The 22,406-nt window shown below is 39.7% G+C and overlaps 2 protein-coding genes across 3 annotated transcripts; one reads left to right on the forward strand and one right to left on the reverse strand.

Moving 5' to 3' along the window:
* Positions 1-401: 401 nt before the first annotated feature.
* Positions 402-18,778, reverse strand: usp10 (ubiquitin specific peptidase 10). 2 transcript variants are annotated; one of them, XM_028402634.1, is made up of 15 exons: positions 18,492-18,778; positions 12,876-12,944; positions 12,558-12,603; positions 12,141-12,200; positions 9,619-10,848; positions 7,579-7,670; positions 7,334-7,443; positions 7,192-7,247; positions 7,011-7,108; positions 6,519-6,618; positions 6,200-6,377; positions 5,141-5,306; positions 4,354-4,498; positions 3,698-3,763; positions 402-3,247 (listed from the first exon to the last, which is right to left on the reverse strand). In XM_028402634.1, the coding sequence occupies exons 1-15, from the start codon at positions 18,510-18,512 to the stop codon at positions 3,060-3,062; spliced, it is 2,625 nt and encodes an 874-aa protein (XP_028258435.1). In that variant the 5' UTR covers positions 18,513-18,778; the 3' UTR covers positions 402-3,059. The 2 variants fall into 2 exon arrangements, with proteins under 2 accessions (XP_028258435.1, XP_028258434.1); XM_028402633.1 differs by having other exon boundaries at positions 9,619-10,851.
* Positions 18,779-19,665: 887 nt separating this feature from the next.
* On the forward strand, positions 19,666-21,649 carry marveld3 (MARVEL domain containing 3). The gene is made up of 4 exons (XM_028402635.1): positions 19,666-19,767; positions 20,165-20,434; positions 20,564-20,661; positions 20,828-21,649. The coding sequence occupies exons 2-4, from the start codon at positions 20,175-20,177 to the stop codon at positions 21,436-21,438; spliced, it is 969 nt and encodes a 322-aa protein (XP_028258436.1). The 5' UTR covers positions 19,666-19,767; positions 20,165-20,174; the 3' UTR covers positions 21,439-21,649.
* The last annotated feature ends 757 nt before the right edge of the window (positions 21,650-22,406 follow it).

The following is a 22,406-nucleotide window of genomic DNA, read 5'->3' on the forward strand; positions in this document are numbered from 1 at the left end:
TGTATGTTTTAGAGAAAAGCCACATTTCAGTGGAAGGCCGAGCTATATTAAGGAAGGAATAAATAGTAAGGAATACTGAAAAACCTTACATGGCAAATTTTTCAATGACGGGCCTGCTTCCCATTAAACCAAACTGAGGCGAGTTCAGCCTCAGCCCTTAAGAGCATTGCGGGCACCGAGGCAGCCAGCGCGACCACAGCAGGAGGTAACATACTACAAATACTACACATACTATATGTTGAGATACAGGAAGAAGAGACCAATTAGGCACATGTGGTAGACCAAGACTCTGCAGATCGTTTTGTTGTTTTGGTTTATTGTGCACATTGTTCTGTAGGCCAGTTGACGGTGTAGAGGCTGCCGTAGTGTTTTAAGAAAGCCAGGTAGTCTTTGGACTATAGTTGTTTAGCAAACTGCTTTTTGCACAATCCTTTATTTTGAACAATAAACAAAAATAGAACGCTGGAGGCTTAAAATTAAAGACTGTAGCCTATAGAGTTTTAGGTCAATATCCCAACAGTTTCCAGCAGACATTTGTGTTAGGAGCACATACTGAAAAGAAAAACACATTATCGAAGCATTTTCACCAGCACATGTCTTGACCAGCCATCAGACTGAGATAAAACTGTACAACAGAAAGCTCAAGGTGTCTGATCCAGGTTGGGGGGAGGGGGATTGCAAATCAACAATGTCACAATAGCACAACCATAAGTGTTGTGAAAAGATTGACTGTCTAAACGGCATGCCTGTGTGTGATGAGCTGAAGACTGTGATGAGACATGGCAACAAGATCTCTGATGGAAAAGGCAAAAATCAAGTGATGATATAAGCTAAATGAAAGGCAGCAGGGCCTATATAAAGTTTTCCTTTGGTTTATCTGGGAAAGGTCTCTGACTCTGAAACCTTTAAGGAACGTCAGATAACATGACACCACATAATGATCCTTAAAGAAATGCTAAATCTAATATGTAACTTTGAAAAACATCTTCTTTAGGTGACGTGTTAGATTGACTTGAGTCTACACATCACTTTTAAAATACAGGAAATGTTTTTACATTCCAGCTTTTCTTTCAACCAAAGCAGAAAAATATGCCTGCCCTCCTTACCTGTGCATTCTGATAACTCAACAGGTATGAGACACAAAAAAGAAGACATTTTGGATCAAAACTGTGTAAGAATACTTGAGCCTAAGTGTTAATACTGAGAGTCTGGAATTAATGATTGGAATGAAATGGGTGGCTTGAGAGAACTGTCAAAAGAAAAAAAACGACGAAATGGAAATAAATGTCAAGCAAAGAACTAGTTCAATTTTATTTGTTGTTGTGCTTTAGCCTGTGTAATTTCTTTTCAAACACCAATTCAAATGCAAGCATTTTTTTTTCTGAAGGGAGCGAGAGCATTAGGACATCCAATACATGATCAATGACAAAAAAGAAGAAAAAAAAATCTTTTAGTAACGCAAAACAAAAATCATCACAATCAATGAATGATCCAAAAATCATTTCTCTTTAACAAAAGCAAACACTATTGCCTTTTGTGCGCATGTCCAGGATCTCGAAGCTTAGCACAGATGTAGTCCCACATCCCCCTCAACACTCCAGTTTCCCTCGACCGGAAGGAAAACGCTGAACCACGAGTAAATACAGAGGTGTCCGGTACATTCCCTTAACTCATCACAGACATTACACTTTAGCAGTTGCTGCCTGATTAAGGTTAGACTCGTACACTTGAGTGGAAAAAAAACATCACACACTGAACCTAAGGCAGCCCCCGTTTCTGCTGAGTTGGGGGGTTAAGAGGGGTGGTGTGGCTCAGAACTACACTGATAAGCCACCAATACACAGGTGGAACCTTTAGACAGGAAAAGACAATAACAAATGAATGGATAGAGAAGGAAATGTACAAAGGCAGGTTTTGCAGTGGAATCTGTCTTGATTTGTTGCCACCTCCTTTCCAGTGCAAGAACTGAGTCTAAAAACTGGCACAGTCCTTTAGAACCCAAATGAGTCATCAGTCAGCTAAATCTCTGAATTTTTCTTTTTTTCTCTTTTTTTTTACATTTAAATCTAAATATTTGTAAAATATGCATTTGCCTGTCATATTGTAATCATCAATCAGTTGATACTTTGTGCACAAAAGCTTATTTGTTATTAAATTCTAAAGCGCATTAATGTTTTTTTAAGAGAGTCTTTCTAAATCTAAACCCAAATACCGTAACAAGAATCTCTCAAAACCAGGAAGCTGTTCAGTTTCCATTCAATGTACCACCATCGTTTTTTTTTCCTGTTTCTGATGGCTCAAGTTGTACTTATATTGTACTTGTATTTAAAAGCATCGTAAAAGTGAGGAAATGGACAAAGAGGAGTTGGTGGTGGCAAAGAAGAAAACAATCTGGCCTTGGGAGGAGAGACTCATGATAATGCTGGTGCTGGGCCTTTTCAATGCACAAGGGCAAATAACAGGCTTTTCAAACTGCTGCAAATTCATTAGGTTCCTTTACTAAAAGGCAAACACTGATATTTCTAGGTCATTTCCTTAAAAAAGGGCTTTTGAAACAAGAAAGTTGCCCCAGCAGTTCCACTTGCAGCCTGTGGTATACAGTTCTTTCTGTGCGACTGAGTCCACTGTTCGCTAAGCTGTGGACTCAGTCAGAGGTGAGTCTCAGGTCCTAAACTCTAACCCCAACCCCACCTCTGTCTATTCAACAGTCCTTCCTTGCTGCTTTGAAAGTAAAACAAAGGAAAAAAACAGCAGTGGTGCACAGAGAAGAGAGAGCAGTCACAGGGAAAACTTTGTGAATGCAGCTTGCTTCTCTTCTTCCGAAAAGGGCAAAAAAAGGAGACAAGGAAAAAAGGTGTTGGAAAAGCTGGTTCTCAGGAAAGCAGAGACAGAAGGGAAGAAGAGGAAAATCTTGCAAGAGAACAAGTGTTGGGCAGTGTTCATGTTCATTAGTTTGGGTGTGTTTGTGTCATGAGTGTATGTACGGTCAACGAGTGCATTTTGAGCATGTATGTTCTGTGTGTGTATATTTGTGTGTATGTTCATGTTTGTGTGTGTGTCTACAGCAGGTCAACGCGGCGGTAGTACAGCAGGTAGGCAGTGCGCTCTGCAGTCTGCTTCACCACCTGTGGCTGGTTGATAACCTTCACTGCCTGGTCATCAATGCGCAGCCAGCCGTTAAGACCAATGTGGAAGACATCCGTGGTGTAATGACCGCCTGTCGCACTGTTTCCATGGTGATAGACAACTGTAGAAGTGGCAATACAGGGGGAGAAAAAAAAAACACATTAGAACAAGATGGAATATTTTATTTAAAAGCTATTTCGCATCCATGACTTCAAAGCTCACCACTGCAGAGTCAGCATTACTTTTTGTTTTTCAGAATCAGAATTACTTTATTCCCAAATCAAAATGTGTCTGTTTTAATAAACATTCCTTGATATAATTTGGCTTATACTTAGATGTAAATAACAGCTTGAAAACTTCTCGTGGTAAAACAAAAGAACCACATCAAGCACAAGTATATAGGATCAACAAACAACAGGACAAACATTTTTACCCGTGTTATTTTCCTGAATGTCAGAAATAAGTCATCGTCAACAAACAATTCCCACAGTCCCCAATAAGGCAAAATTACCAGCTCTGCAGCAGATGTGATAATGTGACCCATTTATAAAAAAAACAACAACAAACGCACCTGCAAAGAGCCTGTAAGTTCTTTGGCCTTTCAAAACTTTACTTCGCACTCCAGAGGATAAGAGATCTGAAAGAAAAATCCACACATTAGACCAAGATGTTTCAGGGCATTGCTTTAATTTAGCATGTACCTCAGTATGTTTCCCTGTTTGCTTGTTAAAATGTACGTAGCATAAAATGCAAGAGATTAAAATAATTTATTTCATGTTGACGTTTCCTGTGCTTAGCTTAACAGCAGGAGAGACAGAGTCAGTTGGGAACATTAGTCACATTGAGGTTGAGCAATGTTTGTACAAAATGAATAATATGAAAAGTGCTAGTTTTAAAAAAAAAAAACAGCAGCTGCTGAAACTGAAGCCACATCATAACTTTAAAAAACATTACATTAAAAAAAAAAAAGACGCACAGCTCACTGCAGCAGAATTCTCAATTCTCAACTTAATTCCTTGTAGGAAGTCTGCAGCTCCCTTACTTCAGCTATGCCCAACAATGTTATGTAATTACTACATTAAAGAGGTGACATTTACATGCATCACCCCCGGTCAGAGCAGATCACCCTTGAGAACAACCCTTTTTCAAATACTTAAATGACCAAACAGCAGAGAGGATCCTCTGGGGGCCCAGAACTGAGTACAACACAGATATATCCAGCCATACCTTTGCTGATTTCCAGGTCAACAGGGTAATCAATGTTCTTGGTCAGTTTCTGGCAGCCTCCAGTCTTTTCAAAAACAAATCTCTTGAGATGGAGCACCAGCACAGGGGGAAGCTCTTCTAGAGTTACCCTCCGACTTATCTCGATCTGAAGGTGAGGTGGTAAAAAAGAAAGATATGCAGTGAGAGAATGTGTTGTACTTTTAAAATCAAAAACTACTTAAAACTTAATTGTGAATGGTAGATTTGCTTGTAAAAACCCAATGAAACTCTTCTAATCAGAACAGGAAAGAAGAAAACAAGCACAGAACAAAAGGTACCAATTTGCTGGAAATACAAGAGCTTGCTGAGCTCTTAAAACTCATAAAACACTACACTGCTTACACTGGCTTTAAAGGCTAAGGAGACAACATGAACTAAATGTTTACAGTCTCTAAAATGACAAAACAAAATGATAGTTCTTTCTAATAAAAAACCCAGCTGTAGTGCGGACATTCCCTGCACCAGTTTTTCCAACTCAAATGTCAATGCTCAAAGACTGCACATTTTTCTGTTTTCTTTAGTCTTGAGACCAGAAAATATTACAAGATTTATGCATTTTATAATGTGCAGTTCTTGAACTTTGTTAATTAACCACCAGTGCATACATGTCTCTCTATTGTCTTCAAGTAATTTCCCCAAATAAATTCTATCTTTAAATACAGTGAGTCAAAACAATACATGATTAATACTTCATAATTTTGCAGTAATGCACATGATCTAAACTAAAGCTTGAATGTGTGGTCTGTACCTCCTGTTTAGTTTTAGAAGTGTAGCCCTGGACAGACTCTCGAGCCACCAAGGTCTCCAGAGCCTCCTGGACTGTGCGGATCTTGTCTGACTGTATGTCCAGCTGCAGGGTGAAGAAAGGCTGAAGAGTGGCTGACTCTTTAGAGTTTTGTTGATACACCACCGATCTGAGATAAACAACACAAGAGTTTTTAAATTATATCTGTAAGAGTTGGTGACTTAGACCTGTTCTCTAGACAGGGTTTGATAAATACTATTTTGATAAACAGTCCATCAGTAAAACATTAAATAACTGCAGTTTATTTCTTATTCCAAGGGCATTCAGATGGTTGAAGCAACTGGAGCCAATGGAAAAAAATTCAGTCCAGCTGCCTTGCTTCAACCTTCTGAATGAGTATGAGCTGGATGACAGAATCTACATCAACTTATGTTGATTTTAACATATGAAGAAAAATAAGATGAAAAGCAGAAAGGACTGCTTGTGATAGCTGGTGTATAACTGTAAATTCAGGCAAAACTATTCTTTAGCATTAGTATTTACTGCTGGAATTCCAAGACAAATCAATTACTGTGAGGTGCGTCTAAGAAAGTCATGGGTTAAAGCCAAGCTCAGTGGGTGTACACACCGCTCTGTAAACACACACTCCTATATTCCATTTCTCTCTGGGCACAACAATTTCTGAGAAAATAATCCTTTAAGACAGTGTGCAACCAGTGTACATCAGGACTGTGCCAGACCAGAACCCTCACAGAACATATTATTTAGGCAGGCTGCAGCCACACAGGTCCTCAACTTTCCAATTTGTCTGAAAGTTAAGAGCTTTGTTTGTGGATGGATGCCCCACGTCTTGCCGTCAGGACTTCTAACCACAACTGACCGACAGCGCCTGTTATTCTGAAGTACTGTGGTGCTTGCTAGAGAAAGCTGGAGGCGGCAGACTAATCTACCATGAACAGAGGTCAAAGCCTCTGAGCTGCACAGCCAGACCATACTGCATACTGCTACAATTACTACTCTTAGTTGGATATATTTACTACTTTTAAATCATTGTCAACATACCTGATGTGGCCGCCAAAGATATCAGTGATGGGTGTACGGACAAAGTCAGCCTGTCGAGTGATGGAAGTCTTGTTTCGGGGACCGACTTGCTCCCACTCATCTTCACTACCCTCATCCTTATCAGCAACATCGTCCTCCACGCCAGCCTGGGACTCTGGTCCATTAGGTGTGGAAGCTTCTGTTCAACAAAAGACAGGAAAAGACACTTCAGAGGTCACAGGACTACGATGCACCAAGGTGCCTTTAGCACATTTTAAAATGTCAGCATATGTGGATGGCATTATAATGGGTGACTATATCATTAGTGAAAGTTGCTTACTCTCTTCCTGAGGCGAGATTAGTTTTTTCAATGCCAGCATCTCCTCATGTAATCCATTGAGTGTGAATCCAAGATACTCCTCTGCATCCTCTTGTCGACCCTGAGAGCAAAACACGCAGGGCACCAATTGAATACACACTAGCAAGACTGCCTACCATCAAATAAAACATGCTTTATGTGCACACAGTCATTGACTGAGGTAAACAGACAAGGAGGCATGTACACAGTGGGACAGGATATTATTAAGCCTCATTAAATATCAAAGTATTCTAAGGAGCATTTCCCGTTTTAAAACTAAATCAGAATTGAGTCAGCATGTGTAACACATGAAATATTATCCAGAAGAGTGGCCCACTTCTAAATGAACACATTTCAAAACTCCCACAAGCACTGTCTGTTCCTGAAGAAATGTATTCAAAGTGTGATCATTAAAAAACACCAACCACAATGACGCATTGCCTCACAGTGAATGTGCAATGCTTTGCAGCTTACCTTCTCTGAAAGACTTGATTTGATGAGTGTGAGAAGTCTATAAATGTACGTTGGTTCAAAAGGTACACCAGTTCGAATGTCTTTCTTTTCACCAACAGCTGTGAATACAAAGACAATTCATCAGTGAGGCTAACATACAAATCCTACCAAGTGTCTTTGGTCAGCTTACCCAGCAGCTTACCTTGTTTGGTTTTTGATGGCAGAGGCATATTGTTGAACTCATTCATAAGCCTTACACTGCCAGAGACATTAAAAAAACACAATGGTGATGTGTTATGATATATTATATAAAACTGACACCAGCCTGTGGAAAAGCTACTTACAAGTTATCAATCATGGGTGTGGAGGTGCATGGTCTCTGTGTTTCATTATGCAGAGGAATGGACTTCATCAGGTGATACATGGGAGGGCACGCAATCAGGGCCTGTAGAGTCTGAGCGTTTAGGGTCAGGGAGGACAACCACATGTAGGAGAAGCATTTGACGAGCTGCTGTAAATTTCTATATCTGAATAACTTCTAATTGGAGGTAGCCCTTTGTTTGTTCAGCAAAAAGCAGTGAAAGGATACAGCGTTGATATAGCACCAGTTCCCCTTGTTGATCAGTCCTCTCGGCTGCAAAGACACTGGTTTATGTATCAACTTCACATTCTCAATAAGTTCTAGGGATTCAAACAAACACAACAGTCTTTAAAAAGGTAGTCCTGCACAACCGCAGCAAACAATGAGCGTCATTTTAAAAGGTACATACTTTAAGTCATACAGACATTGTGTTTACCATTATAAAGTAAACTCACGGCTGAATAACAAGTACAATTTCATTTGAACACAACAAATGTTCTTTCTTCTATTTCTGTCTCTAGTGACAACAACACAAGAGACTGTCAATAAAAAAAAGATCTTTTTGTACCACGCCTAGGAAGGGAGACTGTCATTCAGAAACACAGCTCCCATGGTAACGTGGACACAGTTTTATATAAATGATTCATAAAAACATAACCAAGACAAATCCATACATGTACTTGCATAAGCAATTTAACTGAAATGACTCTGGATTATCAAAAAAGCTCACTTTGTACCAGTCATTCTTTCCCAAGACCCATTTTTCATTTGTAACTGCAGTGATCAACTTCTTGTCAAGCAGGTGTTATGTATTCTAACTAAAATGTGGTTTTGGAGAAAAGTGAAAAAGTTTTTTTTTTTTTTTAAACTCATACACTGGAAACCTGAATGCAGTCGAATGTAGAAATGTAAACCAGGCTTAAGTTAGCAGCTCATTCACATTAAACAGAAGTTTTGTGTAAATAAAAAAAACTGTAGTGGCTAGGATGGACTGGACTGTTCCATTTACAGTAAATCAATACGTTTTATAGACTATACAAACAGCTCGTCTGTGGCTCCATGTTGATGTATTTCAAAGTAAGCTGGTTTCTTTTGAGTTCAAATGAACCTATCCAAGCTCAACACCATCACATAAACACATTGAAATAATACTGCTTGGGAACCAACAGTATGCAACAGTGGGGCTACATTTCCATCTGTCTGTAATTGCATTAACAATTACAGTCTATATTCTTGCCATGCTGCACTCCTCTCCTGTAGAAAAAACGTTTAGAGTTTGCAGTGTTTCAAAATATTTGGTATAGACTGATGTCTGCCAAGCTAAGGAAACAATGTTCTTTCAGAACAGGGCTGTGTTTCAGATACAAATACATCCACAAGGTTTTCTGGTGCATTTGCATGTGGAAGTTACAATTTCCATTTCAAGGGGAACCCATTGTTTTTACAAAATGAAACCTTTGCCATTCCAGTTACACATATGAGCTGGCAAAAAGAACAACACTGTGCACTTTCAGGATTGCTGCCAAAATAACACCTAAATCAGTGTCTGTCAAGTTTCCACATTCCAGCCCAAATGTGTACATACATTAGGTCTAACCAGATTCATCTAAATAAAGCTACACAACATTATTCACCTAGCACCAGTCTGAAAATTCTAACACACAAGCCAAACTAGGCTGACCTGATCAATGAAAGTACTTTCTGAACTTAGCTGCAATGATGTTGTTAATACCTTGATAAAAGCTGATGCCGTAATGTTTGTGTCAGGCTATTAGGTCCACATTTCCTTTGAAAGAGGAAAGATGATGCTTCTAACACAAAACAGAAGATGTTTTGAGAGACACCCACATGTGCAATTGTTTGTAGGACCATTCCTTTGCTCACAAGATGTGGGGCCTGCTAGGAAAAGGGACCAAGTGTAACTGATGACTTAATATCTTAAGTCAGTTATTGTAGGTGTAGTACCACCATCTAGTGTTCTATTTATGGAATGCCTATAAACTTATTTTGTAGCAAGATGTTAACAAGCAGCCCTACCCTTCATGTACTGACAATTTTGGATTATAGTGAGCAAAATATTAAGGTTTGTCCCTCCTTAAATATCAAATGTTTAAAAGCACACGCTCAATTAAAAATATGAGTAGCAGCAGGTAAACTCAACACTGCCACCAAGTGGAGCAGATACACACTTCTTGCAAAACACAGCATAAAACATTTACAACAGGCTGTTCTTAAGAAGGTATGCAATGAGTGTTCTTCATATAATACCTGCAAGTTTAGGGGCCATAGGATCCTCCGATACGTGGACAGGGCCTTCTTTTACCTCCCCAAGTTTCTCAGGCTGCTCTGGCATAGAGAGTGGGGGAGATGCAACTTCCACAACATTCTTGACCTCCACAAAGGCCTGAGGGCCCCCAGGCAGAGGCTTGGAGTTGTGAAAGAGGCTTGCCCAGGATTTGGGAAGATTGGCAGTAGGTGCAGCTGGAATGGCAGGCGAATGTGCCTGCTCTGTCACTACCGGCTGGATAACAGAGTCTGGGGTGACCTGCTGAGCGGGGTCCCCACTCTCACAGTCTTCTTTGTATCCATCTGCACTGATAGAAGTATTAGGCTCAGCTAAGCCATTGGCCACCCCACTGTCTGCTACCTCCTGTCTGTCTAGTTCAGTAGTTGTAATGGAAGTGGTGACAGAGGGAGTGGCCACAGCAGCTGAAGAAGGAAGCGGTGATTTAGAGCGAGGGCTGTGTGCAGTATCAGAAAGTTCAGGGCTCTGTGGTGCCAAATGATCTGGCTGCTGGTCTGCAGTCCTTGATCCCTCTGTCATCCCTCTGCTTTGAGAGGAGGATGAAGAACAGGAAGTTGCATTGTTGCCACCTGATAAAGAGGCAGCGCCACTTGTTAAGTCCGAAGAAGAGTCATCAGGGCTATCACAAGTCCTCTGATTGGCAGTGGATGTGGGGCCAAACTTGGCTTGCGCCACAGCAGCTGTTGGTGTTGCTGTGGAGACAGATCCAGGGGTGGAAAGTTCAGCCCCTGACAATGCCTTACTGTCCACATCCTCAGTACTGTGGTGTGGGCCACTGAGTGCATGTCCATTCACCAGTGCTGTCACAGGCGGCCCATCTGCCACGCTGGTGTTGTTGCTGCCAGTTGATGGGTCCAGGTAGTTGTAATACCCCGGCGGGCGCTTTTTCTTTTTCTTTCTCTCCCGCTGCCCCAGGCTGCCAGGAAGTCCGTCCATTTCCTGGCAAGCCTGGTGATTGTCCAGGACTGAAGCCTCTGAGTCAGGACCATCCAGCGAGTTGAAGTGGGTTCCATCAGGGACATCAGCTGCTGGTGGGGCTGCCTGTTGAGTCTTCTGTGCCGGTTGACAGCCCAGGATGAACTCTGGAGCCTGTGGGTTGAGGGTGCTTGACACTTTGTATAAAGAATCTTTTACCCCAACAGACTTGGAATCCATCACCTCATCAACGCCAAACTCAATGTGCTGAAAGTCTTCTGCTGCAGAAAACATTTTAATCAGTTATACAGAGTAACATCTGTAATTTACAGCCTAAGGCCTATATAAAATATAAGTCTCACAAGATGCATTTTACGTCCTGATAGAGAACTGGGGCATTCAAGGGGGTCGTGGGAGCTCTGACAGGATCAAACTTACCAACATAAAGACAAGGAATTCCACTGGACCTATTTTTGACAACTACTCTTTGGTCTATCCAAAACCACATTCCTTTTGGGCTTATCTGAATCCCACAAGTGGGGTGATTTAACAAAATTAGGCCTAATATAGTCTTGGGGTAGATATTCCATAACAAATGATAATGATTTGAATTTTTTAACAAGGTGCAGTCAATCATAAAATCACCAAGCTTGGAAAGCTGTGGCTCAAGTGTATGAAGCCCTTCATGAATATTGTCCCTGCCTTGACTGATACAAAATCTAAAATATGAAAAAAGCTTTACAGTTAATTTAATAAAGGTTACTGCCTATAATTACATTAACTCCCAATAACAGATTAAAGAAAAGCAACATAGGGCACAAAGACAGAAGACAGCTGCACAGGACTGATAAATGTCTTGATTTCTAATGAACAGAACAAATATACTGCACCTTTTAAATACAAAATGTACTTAATATTGAAAATAGTTACAAAACATTATCAATAATTTGTTAGGCAGTATTGAATAAAAGCTGTAATTATAAATTATGTAGTGAAAAGCGCAAAGGTGAATAAAAAGGAAACATTAGTAAGTGCAAATCAGAAAAATCATCCAAGTGACTCTTAATAACACAGCAAACTGGTCACTCAAACTGTAAACCCTGATTTTCTGCAGGTGTTAAAGGGCATTAAAACAACAGTTACATCCTCTACTGAGATTAGAGGAAATTCTGTTAGTGTCAACTGAAACCTCACTTCATTACTATAAATGCATTAAACAGTAAAGCCTCAACAATGTAAAGAAATAAAAAACATGTACACACGTTAGCAACCACAACCGTCACTATGCCTTTAGTAAAGAAGCTGTGATTGTTAAATCAGAAGAAAATTCAATCCAATTTCAACTCAACTTGGAGCCCTGCAGTAGTGAAAATGCATTAAATGCAAGAGAAGTTAAGATACTTGACAGTATCTTGAGCATGCAAAGCTCTACAGCTTTAACCAACAGGCAAGAGAAAGAATACAGGCGCAAAAGTTTAGAAAGCCACCAGTTTTAAGACCTGGATTTTCAGTTTTACAGCAAACGTACAACAGCTAGTCAAGCCACAGGATGTCAGACTCCTCAACTCACCGCAAACCTGCAGTCCCATAGACTCCATTATATAAGGTACAGCAGGAGTGCAGTAACTTCCTAAATAGTCAATACAAATCAAAGTAAGGCAAATGTCAAGAGCAAATTGGAACCATTTAAAAGAAAGGTGGCTGCTATAAAATCTTTTTAGCAGATGGCCCAGAAAAACAGAATAACAATGGTCTTCTTAATGAACTAATGTAAACTGCCTTGTATGCAAAAAAAACAGTATTTACTATATGAAGAAAACATAATGGAAAAAAACATGTTTGCCAGCCATATGATCAGCTAAGCCTGGGCTTCAATCTTACATTTTTACCAGCTTTGAAAATTACTTGATCTCAAGCAGAAGATAACTGAGATAGCATAGGTGATGTTGATGCTAAAAACATTTAAAGAGAAAAGAAAAACACATACCAGAAGACTGACTGACGCATGGTACTTTGTCATTGAACGGAGGAAGCTGTAACAACAAAACAAACTTGTAAGTAACATTTTAAAATTCCACCACATTTGAGACAAGATAAAAGACTCTAAGAAGTATGCTTGGACAAATGGCAAAATATTTTAATGACACTTCATCTGAACTTCTTGCAAATTATCTTGCTGACCAGTAGAGGCCACCAGAACTCAGGCACTACCTCAGTCACCCATGGTGGCTCTTCTTCAATTTAATTAAATGATTTACTAATGCATAACCCCCTACTATCAATTCTGTCTAATCCATCTTCTTACCTCAACATAACATCGTGGAGTCACAAAAAACTGATTGATCTCATCAGGGCTGAATTCCCCGAAGATGTACTGTAAGGAGAAATCAAAGTAACCATTAGTTATAAAGACAGACACTGCTGTAATATGTATTTCTCTCAAAATATGTTTTCCTGAGATGAGAAATGCAACATTTGGAAACTTGAACTACCTCACATAACAAAAAGAAATCAAAACTTGATATCAAAAGATATTAAAAGAGGAAAGTCTTATGTGCACAAGGTAATAGGACAGGTCCTTCCACCTCAAACCTGGAACACACTCAAAAGGTGCTGTCATTTGATATCTGTGTGCTAGGTCCAGTGTTTCCCCTACCATTATATCAGGGGGGAGGCCCGCCGCCCCAAGAAGGTCAAGCTGATTTTATTTAATATGTAGCGCCAGATCATAACAGAAGTCATTTAAGGTTACCTTTCCTGTAGAACAGGCCTGTACCTTGTCCTTCTATCAAACAAACTAAATAGCCTTATGTTATATGTTATGTTATTTATCTTATTTGCATGGCAGCATGTCATTTCTGTCTCTACATGGTCATGCATTCACAATTCACTGCTGCTGTCTGCGGCCCAATGCGCGTGCACACAGACAGGGGAAACACCGGGGTCTCTTACACGAGTCTTATCAGCCAGCCAATACTGCAATGTTAGCTTGTGCAAAGGTAACACACAACCTGAAGTGATGAGTCATGCAGTGTTACACATAAACCACAAACACAAATGGCTAAAAGGAACTTTGTTTGAAACATATATTTATGTGAATATGATTAAATACCAAACTGAATACTTATCCTGATAATAAACCACAGAAAACCACCTGAACTGTCCTGACTCAATTGGCCCACTCATCAAACCTTTAACACTCATTTGGGCTGCATTTGTGTGGGCATAAGCTGCTTTCTGGCTATAATTAACTTTTACCCAGTTATCCATTTAATCAGCTCCTGACAAAACAATAAACACACACATAAAAATCTAAAGATTATACAGTGAATGAGGGTGATGATGTCATTGATATCTGCTACGACTGTATTTAATGAGTCTTTAACTCATTGTCAATACCTTTAAGTGATATACAACCTGTACAGTAATTCAAAACAACTAACTAGTGCTTTTTTTAACCTCACCTTCAAATTAGAATTTCAGATTAAAGTGATAACATCAATCAGGTTACACTCCTAAAACATTCTGCCACTGACACCATAAGAGCTACTGAAAAATAGCACTTTTCCACTCCAACTACACACCATTAATAAAAATGTATGACATGTTTTTTGTTATCACTACTAAAGGACAACATTTTTATACATTAAATAAAATTGTTACACTTGTAGACCATTGAAGATTCTGCTTCATCCTTGTACTGTATCACCTAAGAGTCCACATGTGCCTGGAAAACATGGAACTGAGAAAAGGTGAAATGAACTCACTAGCCACGCCGTTAATCCTCCCACCACAATAAACAGTGGAACGCTAAAAGGTCGGCACATAGAAAAGAAAGTGCAGCTCTAGCATATGTAACTCTGCAAACGAGGCCCCACACGAGGGCCCACATTGCTGAAATGGCACTACAAGCGACAAACAGCCACCCATAATCCAATGGCCTCAGGATGGCTAATACAATCACAACAGAAAGAATGTCCCTTTGCTTCTTTCTGCAGGCGTGCCACACGTACCACACTAAGCTTCCCTTGCTGTCCGTTTGGACTGTGGATTACTACAAATTAGCCATCTGTATGATTTCAGCTTGGTTTAATGACGACACCACACACATGTGCGTGCACACACCCACAACAGCAGGGTTACAGGAAGGGCCTTGAACAGGGCTGGAAGAGAACTACAATGATTCACTGCTCACTTTTAGTGATGCTACAAATTCAAGTATGATGATGCACAACAGGATGGTGGAGTGATTGTGGTATACATGATACTTATTTGTCTGAGATTTTTACCTGTAACTACCAGTATCAACAGATGTAAACCAGTTAAAAAGTAAATGAAAACTTCAATCACACATGGTTTGCAAAATGTAAAAACAATATGAGCAATGAGTCAGCCCAATCCTTTAATTTCTTAAACTGACAAGCAAATTTCTATCATATCAAGTTAATCAAAGGAAAAAGACTTTACTACTAGAGCCCTAAAGTGTTGTTGTTCAAACAATCCATTCCAGCCATACCAGAGTAGACAGTCTGTGCTTCTCTTAAACTGGTATGCAGAGTTATTAATGGACAACTTGACTAAGCCTGAAAAAGCTGCAGCACCACTCTACAAATAAGGTCACAGTAGTTGTCAATGAATCTGTGGAGCATGCCAGAGCCTGCATATCAGCATGATGTAGTAATATGGTGATATCATAATTCAAAATATATCAAATAATATCAAAAAGCCATGAGCATAGAGTAGTGTGACTCAAAAGAATTACTTCCATTTATTGTGTTAAAGACAAGTTGCCTTTAGAAACACAGCATCTGCTGATCAAATAAACAGCATGTAATTCGTTGGTAGCAATGAATGCTGGACCTGGAAAATAAAATAATGGCATTGTAATGACAATTTAATCTTGCACCACCTGATATTACTTATCCCAAACACAATTAATACAGACAAGCACTATTTAGACCGACTCTCCTCTTGTTCCCTGTAATCAAACCTTCATTTATTCCATGTTAAGTACTATAAAAACAGAGCTGCCACTGCCTAGCAACACTTTCAGTTTTAGAGAATTCCTGAATCAATTTTACTTTGCTATACTGCAAAGCCTTTTAAAGACTGATTCGACCCTCACTTATGACAATAGACTAAATATGGTAGCTCAAAGGACCATCCCAGTGTGGCATAATCAATGTTGTGGAGAGCTGCAAAAAGCAGTCGGTTAACAATTTTCTGTTATCTTCTAGTAACTTCCAGAATTAGAGAGCTGGTCAGACAACAAACAAAAAAAACAAAGATGAGCTTATCACAATTTTTGACACCAGCATAAGTTTCTATAAACCCTTCAATAACACAATCATTATTGCAGCACTATATCAGCTGATGATGTCTGTGCAAGTGGATGACAACAAAGGTGTTAAAAATACATAATACCAAGGAACTGATAGAATTTTAAATATCTGCACAAATTCCAACAGAAAACATTAACATTTAAATGCAGCATGACTTAGCCAAAAACGTTACCATATCGTTTGTTCAGCTTGCGTACTTGTGCTTTGAGAAGATGTGAAAGAGACATTACAAAAGCAACTATATTGCAGTACTATCTTTCAGTTCCACAAGGCAACTACAAAGATCAGAACATAATGCCTCTAAGTGCAATTTTAATCTCTGAAGAGTACACATCAATGTGATGACTCGACAAAAACGCTCCTTGTTTATATTGCTTTACTGATTGGATTAAATAAATATAAATATCACAGCTGCTATGTTCAAATATAAATAAGTTACCTAAAGTGCAAAGTGATGTTTATTTACAAGACAAAACATCTTATTTAAGTCTAGATGCCTAGACTTAAATGGTATGTATTAGTAAGGACGCTTTTCACAGCATTACATTAATAGAAAATCCTACCTACTTCATACATGGGCAGTGGTTGGCAACAATTTTGTGTGTGTGTGTTTCAACTACCAAACCCCTTAGGATTTAATCTGGCATTTTTTTTCTTAAGACCCTTTTATGTCTTTTAGGATGATGAAACATATTGACGTTTACTGCAACTTTTAGTGCAGTAAATGGAGATTAGTGCTCCTGATCTCAATGATGTCACTGAACAGAAACTGAGCAAACTAAAACAACCAAAACTTCTTGTATCTAAGAATTTCACAGACATGGTTGAACTTTACCAATTAAAGAAAAACTAAATAAACAAATGTGGCTTAGTAGTCTTAGATGTCGCTTTTCCTGGATAATTCATTCACAAGATAACTTAACATTTGCAGAATATTGCCTACAGATGCTGATACAAACCTTTGAACATGCAGATACACCCCACTGATAATCATTTCCAGAACGACCTGTTTGCTGAGTTTCTGCTCATATCCTTTTTACTGTGAGTTCATCTTGTTCTGGCAGCTATTGTGATATTTAAACAAATAAAATGATATTTGTTATAATGATTTTACTTTACCCCACTCAGCTACATATTTCCCACAGAGAGAAGTCAATACAAAAGCAAAATTTCCATTCATCTACTCAAACTAATTCACAATGTGTGATAAAAATGGATCCATGTGTAACAGCACGTTAAAAACATTTTTGTGGTTTTCTGTTTATTCTATGCCATTCAAATAAAATGCAACAATAAACTGTGCCATCATGTAAAGACACATTCATGTTTAATTATTCATTCAACTGGCCAAATATTCTTTGTATGAAATAAGCCGAAAAATTTGTCCACTTGAGCTTTCAATTTGCTGAACAGTGAGCCAATAAAAACGCTCAGTAGTGAGGCAGGAAGAAGTGTGAAAGCATGCAGAATTAAGTCTTCAGGAGATTTTCCTTCCTTTAGTTGTTAGCCATGTTCGTTAGCTGTCAGTCAGAGGTTTGGCCTCAATCCACATAAGCCATTTTAAAGCATCTATTTGTCGAGTACCTTTATTGTCTACAGGCTTTATTTCTGTCAAATAATAGAATCTTCAGAACTGGCATGTCTGCATACACAGCTAGACCTTAAAATTGGGCCTTCCCTCATGACAGCTAGCTTCCACGGAAATACCAAACTTGCTAAAACAATTTAGACTAAGTCACCCTGGCTGGCCGTTTGGCACCATATACAAAGCACTATAACACGTCGATCCTGTTTTTAACCGATTCCCTGCCTAATAAATCCTCGTTGTCAACGAAGGCCCACACTGTCGCATTCCTATTTAGCTAACCAGCCAGCGTACTGACAGTTAAGTCTAAGCAACCCCGTGCAAAGCTGTTAGCTTGCTAAAAGCTAAACGAATAGCACAAAACTGTTATATTCCATCTATGAACTACTTATAAATGACAAAAAGTCACATGCAAAATGCTCTACAAACACACCATTATGCTCTTTAACTATCCAGAGCAAAACTAATTCACCGCTATGACCAGTTACAAAAATATGGTATCGGAGAAGGCCCGCCGCAACTGAGCAGGTGGGCCATGCATGCACGCAGCACTTTTCGGTCACTTTTCTCTGAGAAATTACACATGACACTTGTGGGTTTTCATGCCGAAGTGTCACTGACAACATATTAAGCACGATTTCGTCTCAATTAGATAAAAGTAGCTGTCATACCCCGAGGAACTTCAGCAGAGAGTTGCATTGGCTCATTTGAATGGAGGAACACGGGGCCTGTTAGCTACCATGCTGGTGGTGTTTCAATGAGGCTTGGGGGGGCATTAGCAAGCACTTTTCAGTACTTACATTTTCCAATGACACGACAAGTTAGATGTTTCACATAACAACACGTAACTAAGCAAAATGTTAGTATATCGTAGTTCTAGTTTCGGTCAAAATTTAGTGCAACCGAAGGTCGGCCGTGACTCTATATATAACGGTTACTGTGCGTTCAGCAGGAGTTGTTTTGCAGGCTAATGTTAGCCAACTAGCTTAGCTACCTGGTTGCTGTAAGAAGCCATGCTCCCGGTGAGATTTTCTCTCCTCTGCTGACAAGACGAAAATTCTCCCGGGAAGGGGTTACAGGTTTGTGATGGCAGCTACAAAAGGTGGTCTATTTCGACAACATTGTCATTTGCCCATCGATGTCCTGGCAGTCGAAAGTTTAGCTCCATGTAATGCATCAGCACTTCATGCTGCTCGCCTTGCCGTCACCGCCATTTCCGTCTAGCATCTTCCTTGCTTGCTAGCCAAACCAGCGCGCGGTCGGTTGTAGTGGCAGCGTGAGTTCGAGGAGTAACGTATAATGCTTCCGGTGACGACTGGCTCCAGGATTTCACAATAAGAGTCTCCAACTACTCCCCTTGATAGACCGTGAAGTTCCCTCATGTGACGTGGACACATCTCATCTGCAGGGCAAACGAGTGTATTAATCACGGTCAGAGTATTTATTGTAACTTTAAATATAACCTGACACAAGTGCAGTGTTTGACGTATTACAAAAAAATGACTTTAGGATCAGATTAAAAACACCAGACTCGACTGTCTTGTGCCCTGTAATAGTCATCCCCCACCCCCACTAAAAAGGGTGAAATTTAATTAGAAAAAGTCAAGTGAACACAAAGTTTTAGTGGAATTCATAAGCTGCTGCAAATGTATTTTGAAAAACAAAATCCCCTATATCCATTTTCGATCTATTCAAAATTATACATTAATTATAGAAGTGAAAAAAGTACTTTTAAATGAAATCACAGAGCAACAAAACATGGACTTTTCACGATGTGACATTTATATTGAAAAGTTTTTGTGCCACACCGGAAATGCTGAAATGAATGTGAATTATTGCCACGAGTGTTTGATTGAAGCGTGACCGCGTGCGTTCTCCTCCGGGTTACTGCATAATCTTGTTTAAAAGTTGAGTTTATAGTCAAAACCCATTGTTTCCTTTACGGTTTATACATAAAGTTATTGATGAGGCAATGAGCGTGCGATTTTCTGACTCAAAACAGTCAAACAATGTTGCTGCATATATCAGTTTTGTAATAAACACTACATGCTTATTAAATATGTGCAATAGTATACAGTAAACACACTGTTAGGCTACAGTCAAATGGCCTGCTTTAAACACACCACAGGACAACAGAGCTCACAGTGGGCGTGGCTCCACACAGGTGGGTAAAGCAGGAAGTTTGAAACAGGAAGTTAGTTCAGGCAGAAAGTGGGTTGTAGTTTTCTCGGTGTAAACGAAAACAATCACACGGAGTACACATTTTAAAGGTACGAATTACCGTAGCTTTTTATCGTTCAAGAGTCTCCAACTCTTTCCTCTTTATAAACGGGATAATTTTTTTTAGTTGTTAAACCGGACTGTTTTATTTATGAGGCACTTACTATGTTTCTGGCTCGTATAGAAATAACACTGACATGAAGTGTTTATGGCGTTTTTAATTGGGAATAGGTCTCAAATGATCACCACCTTATGCTTTACTAGCCACTTCATCAATGAAGGAGCCTCTGTGATCCATTACCTCACCCAACCCGTAATCTTCATCAAATAATCCTCCATGCTGCTTTAGTGTTTGGAGTGGCTTGAACCTAAGCTTGTACGCCTACACAAGCCAACTATCCACTTTGTCTCTGTAATAGGATTCCTGTCCATAATCTCCTTTTGCAGGCAGAGGAAGATGCCAGAGAGGGGAAGACACCATCAGAGGAGTGAGGTGTACACGGATCACAAGAGCAGGGATCCACAATATCCATACAACGGGGACGGCGCTCAGTATGACAGCCAGAGGGGCCGCAACCAAAAGCCAAGGGGTGAGGATGAGAGGGGCTCTGCCGGTGACAGGAGGCCACAAGAAAGCAGACAGAGGGACATGACAACAGCCTCTCATAAGCAGCCACCTGCTTACAGAGACCACGACCATGAAGGACCCTCCAGACTGTAAGAGAGCATAAGTACAGTCTGCACTCACTGTGTGACTGAAGACCACTTATAGCACTGTTACACAACATATTTATGTAAAATTACATATTTAAATAAATTATTTTATCTCAAAAATATTCTTTATAGGTCCAGAGAGACGTCAACATATCACTCTGAGAGAGAGTATTATGAGCAACAGAACAGACAAGCTCTCTACAATTTCAGATACATCTTAACGAGCAGAGGCAAGTATATTTATTCTTTTAATAAGTACTGGTTGTAATTACAGCTCATAGATACCGCAGAGATATGTATTTCTATATATACTGTGCTGTATAATGTAATGTTTTACATCACATTTCATTTCATTCAGGTAATCACTCATTGTTTGGACTCTGTCATGTTTCCCAGGTCTCTGCCAGCTGATGGAGCTGTTTGTAAATCTGCTCCTAATCATCTGTGCCGGAGTGCCATACAGCAATGATGGTGGTTACCGTGACCTAGCTAGCCTCGGCGGACTCTACTATTATTACTACGGTGGAGCCAACGCCTTCACTGGAGCCGATGCAGACCGAGTGAAGGAGCTCGACCTGCAATTCCACCAGCTCAAGCGGCCTCCGTACGTCTTCACCATGGCTGCTGGTGGGGTGTTAATGGCCTACGCCTGTGCCATGCTTGCCTTGGGGATCTTCAGAGTGCCATACCGCCTGCCTCCTGTGCTACTAGGGGAAGCCCTGCTGAATTTCCTGATCGGGCTTGGTTACATCCCTGCACTTGCCTTCTACTTTATTAAACTGCAGGAAACCTACAACAGCCCCATCTGCAAGGAAAGGGAGCAGATGTACAAGAGCAAAGGGCACAAAGGCTTCGAGTGCCAGTTTCATGGGGCAGACATCGCAGGAGGCCTCTTTGGGGTGATGGGTGTGTTTGTTTTCATCGCTGGTGCAGTGTTAGCTGTAAAAGCTTTTAGGTCAGTGCGGGAGCTGAAGAAACAACAGAGAAACGAGGATGATCATTTTTAAGATGGCTTTACTTACAGAAGTGGGAATCCTGTGGCAGCGGTGTTTCACACTGTGTATGAACTTTGTTTTCCAATTTTTATTGTTTTTTAGTCACTTTTATTATGAAGTTTACAGTATTTTTTCCTACTGATTTTCCTTTTTATATAAACATTTACTGTGTTTGTCACATTCTGTATAAACAGAGATGCAATAAAAAAAAAATAATACTTTATTTTTATAAGTAATTTCAACTTCATTTTAGCAGAAAATGTTTGTTGCAGTAGTAGTATCACACTACTATAAGAAATATCACAACACAAAATGCACAACCTTTTAAAGTAATAAAAGTCGAACCTTTATTCTCTGTCAATTATTCTGAGCTCACTGACTCACTCAGAAATGAAACTATTTAATTTTAGCATGTCATTCTAAACTTCACCAATAGATGGCATCTGCTGTGTTTATGAATTTAAACCAAACAATCTGTGACTGACATACATGCAGGCAGCACTGAGTCTATCAAAAAGTTACTTTACAGTAACTCAAACCAGTTCAGCTGCCTTTTGTTTTTCAGCTGTTTGACTCACCATGAACTGGATCATCTTTACAGATGCACATCACTGATTATGTGTCTCATCATGCATTAAATCAAATGATATGGTGTTCACGTAGATCACGAGGATCCTGTATATCCAGCTATAGAAAATGTTCACTGTATTCTATTTGAGTACTCTAGATAGCATTCCAGGTTCCTCAAACAGTGATAAGACCTGAACCAGGAAGATGATTTCTACATGTGCAACACATACCTAGGACACTGTGCATGTAAACACTCTTGTTATGGTACACATTTCCACAATAGTGGACAGCATTGCATCTCTGACCCTTTATAAGTAAAATGGACACTGGACAAAAAAATTCACAGTAAAAAGTTTTATTGCTACTTGGCTTAAAAAACAGCTTGTCTGAAAACTAAAGATAGCAGCATT

This window comes from Parambassis ranga, chromosome 3 (assembly GCF_900634625.1).
Source record: "Parambassis ranga chromosome 3, fParRan2.1, whole genome shotgun sequence".
Lineage (NCBI taxonomy): Eukaryota > Metazoa > Chordata > Actinopteri > Ambassidae > Parambassis > Parambassis ranga.